Source organism: Lepus europaeus, chromosome 3, assembly GCF_033115175.1.
Source record: "Lepus europaeus isolate LE1 chromosome 3, mLepTim1.pri, whole genome shotgun sequence".
Classification (NCBI taxonomy): domain Eukaryota; kingdom Metazoa; phylum Chordata; class Mammalia; order Lagomorpha; family Leporidae; genus Lepus; species Lepus europaeus.
The window spans coordinates 125,432,401-125,444,515 of NC_084829.1; the positions used below are offsets into that span (position 1 = coordinate 125,432,401).

Genomic DNA, 12,115 nt, shown 5'->3' on the forward strand with positions numbered 1-12,115 from the left:
GCAAAATAGTTTTAGCTTTGTTTGATCTTTATATAAATATAAATGCATATGCATTTTTATTTTTATTCTAATGAATTGTAGAGATTTAAAAAACTTACCTAAGAGAGGAATGGTCTCCAAATTGAAGTGAAAGAGTATGCACTTGCTTGTACATGTCTTAGTCTGTTACTCATCTTTTGTTGCTTAAGCAAGATTCTTCTTAATTTCAATTAAATAATACTATATCAAGTAAGTTATCATTAAACTTTTATATTGTGTATTCTTGTAATACTTGAGATTAAGTTCTGAATTTTATATGGATTTTGGTAGATAGCATATAAAAAGTGCTAATTCCTATATATCATAGTGATATGTATGAATATCCACAATGTCCTTTTTATAATTAGGAAGAAATTATGTGCTGAGTGCTAGATGTCAAAGTTCAACTGTTAATTATCACTCATTCAGAACTCGAGATAGTAAGATTTAAATATATATTAAAATATCTTCATAGACTTTTAGGCAACTTAGTATTTTCAGAGTAATGAAATATTTTTAAAGAATAGTATATATATGAAGACGTGATTTAAAGGTAGATTTCCCACTTTGCCTTATTCCCGCTAATAATACCAGAGGTTTCTCTTAACAGTATTGGATGCCAGACTTTTGACCTGCTTGTCCTTGGTTTGGAAATGGCCTAGTGCTGTTTATAGTTGTATAACTTTAACACAAGTGGTTTCTATAGCTACTGTCCAGTACCAGATGCAGAACAGTGGGAAGCTTTGATAAGGAGAGCAGGATTTTTAAACAAAAGCCGGACATGGGTAATTACCCTGCAGCTGAACTGAGGCCGTTCTATTCAGCACTGTCATTTACGTTTCATTTCACTCTCTGCTGATTACAAGAAAGTAGATCAGCTGCTGTTTTTCTCTTCCATCTCTTTGCCTTCTTCCTCACACCTTATTTAGGAATATTTATCGTAGCTTTAATCTGTTCTGTGAATCCAAATGTCTTTCCTAACAAAATTAGATGAGCACCACCAGGTTGGTGGCTTTCACAATGGTGATAGCATCAAGGTTTTCACTTATCGTAGATTAAGTTTCACAAACCATTTGTATTCAAGTGTTTGCAATGAAACTGCTGTTTTATATAAACTGCTGTCACTTGGAGAATACAAATGACTTAAGGTTAATACTAGTGAGGTGGAAGAAATCATTATCTCATTATCAGGAACTGTCAGTGAGTAAAAGGACGACTTAAACCTGACCTATAATTAAAATAGAAGCCATTTGGTGTGCTGCTGCATGACTGCGGAGTTCTGCAACTGCAGGCCCTGGGAAGGGAGATGTCTTATTTGTGAGGGACGGTAATTTTATAAATTGGTGATGAGCCTTAGGTAGTTTCTCTGAAGTTTTGGGGATTCCATAAAGTTAGCTTCTGGCATCAGTAAAGGATGCCACAGAAGCATTTTGGCTTTATTCTAAGCATGGTAGGGACTGGCGTGAAAGATGAGGCTTTAGGGTTCAGCAAGTACCTGAGGACTGCTGTTACCTCCGGGAGAGGGTTGTGTGTTTTTCCCGCGAGTGAATAAATGAATGTAGGAATTTAAGGACAGGTGAGACTTTGGAAAAGCTACTCTAAGAAACAGAAAAGGAGAACAACGTCATTTACAGTTTTTACGTTCACGTATTTTCTTAGTTCTATGTGCTTTCCTCCCTCCTTGACTTCATTACATAGTCCCTAAGGGGAAAGCCATGACTTTCATCACTCATTATGTGTTATTGGCACCGTTTGTGTCCAGTGTTGGGCTATGCAGTCTAATAAGGCTAAGTCCTTATCCTGAGCAAACTTGGACATTAGGAGAAATGGGCAAGGGAGCCTTTCCAGCAGTATGCCGTGTTCTGCGGTAGTCTTTGGCGTTGTGTGGGCAGGAGAGCACGTGCCTGAGGAGGTGTTCCTGTGGGGGGGAAGATACCATCCTACACTGGGTGCAGAGGCTTGAGAGGGATGCAGTGCCCGTGGGGAACCTGCGGCACTTCTGCATGACTGGAGCACCGAGCGTGCGGCAGAGGCTCAGCTGGAGACAGCCAGGGACTGAGGGATGCCCAACACGGAAGGGCCCTACGCTCCAAGTTGATCCTGCGGGTGAGGATAAGCCTGTAAAGGGTGTTAGGAGAGCGACAGGAATTCTTGCCTGCTGATAGTCCCCCTTCCTTCCCTTAGGAGGGGAATTTGAGTTGTGGGAAGATTACCTGTGACACTAGTGAGGAGACTTCTGGCATGGCCATGAAAAGATGGTGAGGCCATAAGCCAAGGAAGGGAGAATTGGAGATGGTGGAGATAGGATGGAACTGAGAGTTTTGAGGGCAGGCCTGCCTGACTTACTGGGTAGTTGGAGTGAGGGAGACAAGAGTTAAAGAAAACTTTTCAGAAGTCTGGCCCGGGGCAGCGGCGCGGATGGTAGTTTTGGTGCAGTGCTCCTTTCCTGGGCTCTGCGGAGCTCTTCCAACTGCTTTCCCTGGGTTTGTATTTCTACCTCTATCCCACTTCCTGCACAGTGCCTAGAGTATCTATCAGAACATAACAAGATAGTAAAACTCCATGCAGATCTCACAAGTGACTTCCTGTGGAAATTAGAATAAAGGTCAGAGTCCTTCGCATAACCTGCAGGCCAGCCCAGCTTGCCCCTGGCCCCTCTCCAGTTTCCCTTTGTGCCGCCCTCCCCTTGGTTCACTGAGCCTTCACCATGTGCACCTTCTTTCAGGTCCCAAGATGGACGCACCTCTGTTTAGTCTCAGAGGTCGCACGTGTTTCCTCTCCCTGGAACGTTTCTTGCCCGCCCTTTCTGTGCCTGTTTAATTCATCCTCTCGGTCTCAGATGGATGTTGCTTCCTTAGGGAAGCTGGCTTTCCCTGCAGCTCCTCTCCATAGGTATCTCCTTCAGGTCTCCCCCGTGTCTCATCATGGCTTACATGTTTGTGCTCGGGTGCTTTAATGTCTGTCTCCCCACCAATGCTCAGGCTGTTGAATTCACAGACATTGACTCTTGCTTACCACTCAGTAAATATTTATGGAATGAATATTAACTGTTCAGTGATTATGTGGGGCCCTCCTAGAGTGAAAAGTTACATAGTGATATTCAACAGTATTTAAATCATCCCTTTGAATGCAGAGAAAGAACAGATAATTATAGCTAGCCAGAAGTTTTGTTCAAAGATACACTGAATTTTATCATTACTCTGCCATTACTCTTCAAAAATCAGTGCGATAAGAACATTTCAATCCTCTGATTCCTACGCCTCATTCCTCATGAGAAGCAAACCAAAACTACCACTGAATCGACCTACTGTGGAAAATTAAGATACCTTCCCTTTATTTGAGTGGTAGGTGCGAGAAGAGAATGGTAGATTTCTAGTAGGCAGTAATTAGGAAGATAATTGTAACTGAGTGGCATTCTCAGGGAAGAATCTGTGAAGTCTGAGCAGTTTGTGAGGCTTAGTTTGAGAAACTCACACACATTGTCCTGGTAATAATCCAGAGAATCAGTACTTGTATCCACAGTGTTGGTTTCAAATGTTACTGTGGAACATAACAGTTTTGTTTCTTTTCCTGAGAATTTATACACTTTAGAGTACAATTTGTATGTACTTTTTCTTTCTTGTCCGGCAGAGTAATTTTGTAGGGCTAGATGGCACAGATGATAGTGACACACCTTGGGATCACAAAGATGAATTCATATTTGTATGTTACCATCTCGTTCTTGCAAAATGAACTGGTGTGAATAAATGCTAATGCTCCTGCGCCCTGAAGAGGCAGGCCATGCTCATCAGGTTGGGCTGTGTGACTCTAGAACTTACAAACAGCTGGGGAAACAGAGCACTCCTGACTGGCATAAGTGTGATCTGCTGTGTCCAACAGTTTGCATCCACTTGAGAAGATACTGGAAAGAAGAAGTTGCTTGATTCAGCCAGCAGAGGGTAGTATACACATAAAAGTAGACTTCTGATTTGCATGGCTTTCTTAGGTTTCCTTGGCAAGTGTGTTAAAATTCCCCAGTGGTTTATGCTTAGAATTAGCAGTACTGATAGGACAGGAAATTGGTTGGGTGGGACCGTGGTTAAAAGGGTTCTATCTAGAAGTTTAGATCTGAAATACGTGCTACTATAACATTGCTCTTCAGCAAGGAACGTCCTCTAAATGTCAAACTCCATTTTGTATGACCCACTAATCTATATGGGAAATTAACTCTCTAGCCATTGTTTTGTGTAATTTCTACTTAAAAAAAAAGGGAGAGAAGTATAGTGGAAACTGCACAAGCTCTGAGATCTGATTTAGGCTATGGTTCTGGCACTGCTACTTGTTAGCTGCATGAGCTCTGTAAAGTCACTTAAACTCTTCTAGCCTCATTTCCCTATCTACAAAATTTAGATGATAATTAAATTAAAAAATTATATATATATATAAACTAATAATTATATGAAACACATATGTATTTCCTTTGTTGAATTAGAACTTGCTTATTTCTTTTAATACTTGCAGTTGCTAATTGTCTTTTTTTTTTTTTTAAAGATTGATTGATTTATTTGAAAGTCAGAGTTAAGCAGAGAGAGAGAGAGAGAGGTCTTCTTCCATCCGCTGGTTCACTCCCCAGTTGGCTGCAACGGCTGGAGCTGTGCCAATCCAAAACCAGGAGCCAGGAGCCTCTTCCAGGTCTCCCACACAGGTACAGGGGCCCAAGGACTTGAGCCATCTTCTACAGCTTTCCCAGGCCATAGCAGAGAGTTGGATTGGAAGTAGAGCAGCGGGATCTCGAACTGGCACCCATATGGGATGCTGGCACTGCAGGTGGCAACTTTACCCACAATACTTATAAGGATAAGTGTTAGCTCTGGATGATGTATTAATTAACATTAAGAAGCCATTTGTGGGGCTGGCACTGTGGCACAGCGGGTTAAAGCCCTGACCTGATGCGCCGGCATCCCATACGGGTGCTGGTTCTAATCCCAACTGCTCCTCTTCTAATCCAGCTCTCTGCTATGGCCTGGGAAAGTAGTGGAAGATGGCTCAAGTTCTTGGGCTCCTGCACCCACATGGGAGACCCAGAAGAAGCGCCTGGCTCCTGGCTTCAGATCAGTGCAGCTCCGGCCATTGCGGCCATCTGGGGAGTGAACCAGTGGATGGAAGACCTCTCTCTGTCTCCACCTCTCTCTGTAACTCTTTCAAATAAATAAAATAAATCTTAAAAAAAAAAAAAAAAAGGAAGCCATTTGTGACATGCAGACATTTTCCTAAAGGAGCAATCTTGATTTCTTGTTTTAAAAAAAATGATAAAATGGGGTAATCAACAGTCTTAATAGATTTTATTTACATCTCCTTAATTACTACCAATAGTTAGGAAATTTGGGAAAGGTGTTCTGTAACCCTTTTGCACTGATTTTCTGTTTTAGCATTGCCTAATATTTTGAATATTTTTATTTTCCATCAGGTACTTCTTGCTAACTAAAAAAGGGCAAGACTCTCAAGTTTTATAATACACAGATGGTATGATTGATAGTGATAGATAAATTAGAAGATGTTGGAGAAACCAGAAGTCATGCTGGGGAAGCTTGAGCTAGTGAGGGAGGTCAAAGATGGTGTTGCTTGAAGTTGCTCTTCTCCCTGTAAGTAAACACTTTAGCCTTGGAGATACTGAGTTGAAAAAAACCTGCAGATATTCCTGGTTGAGATGGGCAGGGAATGTGAATGGAGAAGAGTCATGATGAGGTGATGAAAAATATGTGGAGTTGAATATCATCATCTCAAGTGTGAGCCCTGGTAAACTAAACTAAAGATAGGATGAAAGAGAGGTAGAGAGAAAAGAGAAACAAGTTGAGCTTGTTGTTTTCATAACACTGAGATAATGAGTTCTGAATCCCGCATATATGTAGAGTAAATTTCATGTGGACTGAGTGTATTTTAGAAATGAATTGTTCATGAGTATATAGTGTTTATATGTGTGGTGCTACGTATGAGGTGATGTGTGTTAGACCACAGATTACTGGATGCTTCATGAGGAACATTTTGTGAACTGTGGTTTTTCCACTTAAATGATGCTTGTGGTCAAGGGCCCTGGAGTGTCTGGCTTACCCTGAAGCAGGGCTAGTGCTGCAGGTAGTTGGAAAGGCTCTTGCCAGATCCCTGGTTGCACAATGGACTGGGAGCATTTGGGTTTGCCAGGAGCTTCTGTTAACAATGTTCTGTTTCACGGTCAGGTCAGTCTGTCTTATGAAAGACAGCATTCCAGCATAGGACCCCTACACATACCTTATACTGATTCTTCTCTACTTCCTGGGAAATAAAGAATATAGGATTTTGTACCCACCCCCACTCCTCCTGAGATTGCATTTCTAAGGTTAATGGTTTTCCCCAATATTTCCAGGAGTGTATGTGTCCGGTGCTGTGTCTACAGAGCCCACAGTATGCTTAGGGCTTGTTTTGCATGTATTATGTTCTTATGGAATCTTTTGTTCTAAACTGTTGAGATAAAGAAAGCCATGGGTGTTTTCCCTTCCCTCCCTTCCTCTCCTTACAAAAGGCAGAATGGCATGGGGAAAAAGAAGAAAAAGAGGCAGAGAGGGAGAGAAAGACAGAGAGAGAGGTCTTTTATTTAATGGTATACTTCCCAAATGGTCACTCTGGGCCATGTTGAAGCCAGGAACCCCACAACTCCATGTAGGTCTCCCATGTGGATGGAATCACACATTTCCATTGGATCATGTCTTCCTTAGCTCTGGGGTACAACATGAAGTTACCCAGAGTGCATTTTGATGGGGAGGTCGATCCTGCAAGGCCTAAAGGAGCCATGGGTCGAACTGAGAACAGACAGGCAGAGGTCGGAAAGACTTTGTTCCCTGACAGTATTCTAATTTCTCTCATTCAGGAGAGGTAAGTAAGATGTCATTCAGCCAACTGATGTGTAATTGAATCCAACTCCCAGATGTTAAGGGAAAAGTCGAACACTGGGGAAATTTTGAACTCAGTTGGACTTCAGCCATGGGACTGGCATTTTAAATTTGCATTTTAATAAATTTAGTTTGGTTTCAGTATGGAGCACAGATTGGAGAAGGGACCACTGAAGGCAGGGCGACTGGCATTTAGGGAAAGAAGAGGAGAGATGAGGAAAACCTAAACTAAATGTAGGTTCAGAGAAGTAGCCTTGAGATACTCAGTTCTGATCAGATGTGAGAAGAGGAGGGCTGGATCCAGGTTCTGATTTTGGTAACTGAGTGAAGATTGATACAGAAACTATGTGGAAAAATACAGCAGCAGGGGCCTTGACTGCCTGTGGATATAGCTTCAGAATATAAAACAGTTCTGTCAGTTACTAACCTCACCCCTCTCGACAAATCTTCTCGTGATCTTATTTGACATAGAACTCAGTTCAGAATTAATACCCGGAGTTGCTGATGGAAGGTCCCTTCCTTTCCTGTGCTCTCAGTCAGACTTTTGATAAGCACTGAAATGAGTAAGTCAAGGGTAAATGGGAGAACATTGTTCTGTATTGCTGTTGTCTTGGAAATAGTCCTCCTAGGGTTATTAGTCAGTCTCCTTGGCATCCCTGTGGCTCCTGTATCTCCTCCTGGTATGAAAATTGTATGCCACTGAAATAGATCCTCTTAGTTAATTGCTTCAGATCCAGTTCGTTCTTAGTAGGCAATTCAGTCCTCAAGCCTTAATGCAACCTGTTTATTCTAAGAGCTCCTTAAGTTGAGGAAGTTAGTCCTGAAGAAAGCCTCTTTGGATTGTAGTAAAGAACACAGTCCTGAAGTCACACAGCCATGTGTCCAAACCCAGCCCTGCCATGTACCAGCTGTGTTATCTTGGGCCTCTTCTCTTCAATGATGCCATATCTATAACATAGTAATAATAGTGTGTTTATTACTTAGAGCTGATGACGTTTATTCAATAAAGTGTATAACGTGTTTAGTATAGTTTTTGGCACATAAGGAACATCCAGCAAATACTAACATTCATTTAGTATTCTTTAGTTGCGTGTAGCCTGCTGAGTTAGTAACCATTGGCATGTTTTCAAATGCTTGCAGAAATTTGAAACTGTATTATAGTTATTGCCATAAAATGAATTTGGGAATTTTTAAATATTTTTAATAATTTATATATTTGTATATTTTTTTAAAATACAGGTGCAAAATAGATTCCAAGTAAAAAGAGCCAACAGCTGGGGGGGATCAGCCAATCTTGTCTCTTGGCCATGTTGTGGTTCTGGGTTATCTGGGCGACTGCGTCGGAAACGAAGGTGCGGTGCTGCAGAGGTGGAGGTGCCCGCTGGCCTTGGGTCGCATCTGCTTGGTTTTCCTTCTCTCATTGCCATGCTCTCCAGACTGTCTTTGGCGAGGAGGACCTAGTGGAATGGTGGTCTACGACCCGGATGCATATTCTGTCTCACTGGTCCACCTGGTTCTCTTGCACCAGGGCCATCAGCGTCTTATCCCTTCGCCCTGCACAGGAGGTTGGGAATACAGCAGTGTACGCCCATGGGGTCCTGGTACATGCGGTCGGGCCAGTGTACGTGGGTCTGGCCTATGGGGGCGCGCTCTGAAGGGCTCCCTTGTTCTTCCCCACACTTGGCACTTTCTGGTAATTCTGGTCATTGCATGGAGGGTCCCTACGGTGTGGACAGCGTCTAGGATGGATATGTCTGCTGCATATTTACTGCCTTGCCTGGAGCTCCTGCAGCACGTGTAGCACTGGCTGTCTCTGTGACCTGTTCTGTGACATCACACTCCGCAGTCTCTCTAGCTCCTAATGGGATTATTCTTGTTTATGGCAGGCTGGTGTACAGGCAGGTCTTCCTTGCTGTCATGCCTGTTGATGAAGCCATATCCGTTTCTTTCTTTATTTTTTTAAATTTATTTTGAAATGTAGAGTTAACAGAGAGAGAGAGAGAGAGAGGGTGAGACAGAGAAAGATATCTGCAGGTTCAGTCCCCAAATGGCCCCAACAGTTGAGGCTGGGTAAATCCAAAGCCAAGAGCCAGGAGCTTCTTCTGGTTGCTCACGTGTGTGCAGGGGCCCAAGCACTTGAACCATCTTCCACTGCTTTCCCAGGCATATTTGTAGGGAGCTGGTTCAAAAGTGGAGCAGCTGGAACTCAAACCAGCACCCACTACAGCTGGCACTACAGGTGGTGGCTTTACCCACAATGCCAGCCTACATATCTGTTTCTTACATTGGGTCATTTTCCTGTTCCCAGAACTTTTGGTTGTGATGACCTTTTTGTCCTTGCCGACCGGCCTCACCAATGTGAGGCCACCTGGGCCACCGCTCCGTGTGCCGTTGCCAGTGGTGCTGAGGGTGGGGTCAGCTGCTGGGTCTGGGGCCCACTGCTTGTGGTTGCGGTGCTGGTGACTGGGGCTGGCCGGGCAGCCACCGTTCCTCCTGGGGTGTGGTGGTAACCAGGCTGGCGGTGGTTGTGGGGCTGCTCAGGACTGTCTGGTGCCTACACTCTGCTCCTGCTGTTGATCAAACTCAAGCTTCAGGTTTTCTGACTGAATCTCCATACCTGTTTACAAGATCACATTAATCCTTGCATAGCTGAATATGAGTTAAAGAAGTGCTTGGAAAATGAGGTAATATATCTAGTTAGATATTTTTGTACACCATTTGGAATGGCTAGTAAATTTGGGTGACAAACTGATGTTTCAGTAATTCCAGCCTGTCTTTCAAATTTCTGATGCAAAATGTGTTTGCCATTCTAGCCCAGACTGATGTTACCAATGTCCCTTAAGTGTCAGTCTGAGCATTAGTCGGTGTTTGCCTGTGAAGCCTCAAAGTATGGATGGCAGTCTCATGTTTGGCTTGTATCTCCATCTACCGTGGTTATATAAAGTTGCCAGAATTGTTTGTTTATTAACTGAGTATGACTATAACCCCTAACGAGCTTTATATGTCTGTGTGGCCTGATAGAAATGCATTGGTTTGATTGTAGACACCTTTTTCTTGAGTACAAGCTTCCCTGCTTGGTAATTCTTACCCACAGCCGCAGATGATTTTAGTGTGTGCTGAGCTAGGAATCAGAAGAAAGTTGTGATCTTGCCTGTGTTATCTTGGCCTGATTCTCTTTGCCCTCTCTAGTTAGTAAAAATACTTGCCCTGTGTGCAGAGGGTTAGTGGAGGGATCAACCAAGGTGAAAACACTTTGAGCATCCACACGTGTTGCAGATGAAAGGTGATGATGCAATTCCAGTTCAAATAATAACAGATGTGCATCGCCAGTGAGATTTTTCTAAGAGTAGCTTGCCTGCTAACTTAAGAAATAATTTATATAGCTTTTTTTGTTTTGTATTTTCCAACCTTCCAGAACCGGGACCAGTATTCACAACTGCGAAGTGATCATTTTCTGCCGTACCAAGGCCATAATTCCTTCCGTGAGAAATATTTCAGTGGAGTGACAAAAAGGATTGCCAAGGAAGAAAAACCCAGCCAGGAGTGAACATTAAGATTTTGAAAGACATCTGGATGTGAACTTTCATGTGGGATCCAGAAAACCTGTACTATTTTAAAACTTTATGGTGTACATATAAATGCTACAAAGTAAGCAAGTCCTTGGAAATTGTTGTTTTAGAGGCTATTTTGTTGTATGCAATGTAATATCTTTTGAACTTTAATTTATATTTATACTTTTAAGTATTAATGGAGTTGTATTCAAAATTGTTATATTTTTTACAATTTATAGAGGGAACTAATATTGACTTTTTACACATATCAACCAGATGTCAAGGCACGTAGTAATGGTTAAGAATTTATTCAGGGGCCGGCACTGAGGCATAGTGAATAAAGCCGCCACCTGCAGCGCCGGCATCCCATATGGACACTGGTTTGAGTCCCAGTGGCTCTATTTCTATCCGCCCTCTGTTATGGCCTGGTAATGCAGTAGAAGATGATCCATGTCCTTGGGTCCCTGCATCCACATGGGAGACCTGGAGTGAATCAGTGCATGGAAGAACGCCCCTCCCCCCCCCCCGCCACCTCTCTGAAACTCTTTCAAATAAATAAATAAATCTTAAGAAAAAAATTTATTCATTAAGTAAGTGAATTTGGGTTTTTACTGTAACTGATTTTCGTTGTCAATAATAAACCTTTTGAGAATTTCTAAAATCATGTAGTAGTCGATACTTTTTGCAGGGATATGATGAGAGGCATACATTTTTATGTATAAATTCCAGACAATAAGTACTAGCAGTGATAATAGTGGTGTTGAAAAAGGCAAGGACCTGACAACCTAGAAGATTCCAAATTCCTTCAGGCCTGTCCATATCTGAAGCTCTTCTTTACCTTGGATTTGCTCCTGCATTCCTGAACCTTGATTGTGGGTCAAGTTAACTACCTACAAGTTTTGGTTTAGAAAGTAACTGATAGTTAAAAGTGGTAACAACAACACAAGTCCCTGATGGTTCCCTAATGGTATTAGGCCTAATCAGTGCTCTTTGGAATAGAAGCTATATTTTTCCTCAAGTAGGAAGTTTGCTGAGTCCACATCATGTCCATCATGAAAATATCTTGTTTGAAAACCACTCTACCCATTAATTCAGGATGCTAATAGCTTTCCTGCCTTCAGTGGTCAAATGTACCTCCGCAGGGCAGCAGTAAATGGACCCTCTCTCTTTAACCAGAGGCCATTTTTATTTATGTTTTTAGTATTATTTTAATGTTACTGCTGACTTTTATGAACTCACAATATTAACTTGTCTTGGGAGCTCAAAAGACGTGGAGGTCAGGCGTTTTGCTTCTTTTTCTCCCCTTTCCTTGTCTTGCAGCTCTGGATTTCAGCAGCAGATCTCAAACATTTCCGTGATTGTTTTGTTTGGGTTTCTGGATGTGATTTGTGGCACACTGGGGAAAATCTAAAAGTATTCAAGGATGACTTGTTTTCAGTATTTCTCTTATAAACCAACTTATTTAAAATTGTTTGAGGTTATATGGGGGGGGTGAGTTTGAACTCCTGTTACTTAGTTGGAATATGAGATTTAGCTTAGCCTCTTTTATGGGTTGTCACAAAAATTAGCCCCAGTAGTTCTAAAAATCTGTAGTCCACTTTGCCCTTAAAAATTATTCAACAGATTTTTAAAATGTCTATTATT

The 12,115-nt window shown here is 42.2% G+C and overlaps 1 protein-coding gene across 2 annotated transcripts in view; it reads left to right on the forward strand.

Annotated features, from left to right (window-relative positions):
* The window catches only part of TRMT11 (tRNA methyltransferase 11 homolog), a 57,871-nt gene extending 46,848 nt beyond the window's left edge, over positions 1 to 11,023 (forward strand). Inside the window, exon 13 of one of the 2 annotated variants that reach the window (XM_062186728.1) lies at positions 10,336 to 11,023. In XM_062186728.1, the coding sequence (XP_062042712.1) occupies positions 10,336 to 10,467 (132 nt within the window). In that variant the 3' untranslated portion in view covers positions 10,468 to 11,023. The remainder of the gene's footprint in view (positions 1 to 10,335) is intronic. The other variant, XM_062186729.1, reaches the window with a different exon arrangement.
* The last annotated feature ends 1,092 nt before the right edge of the window (positions 11,024 to 12,115 follow it).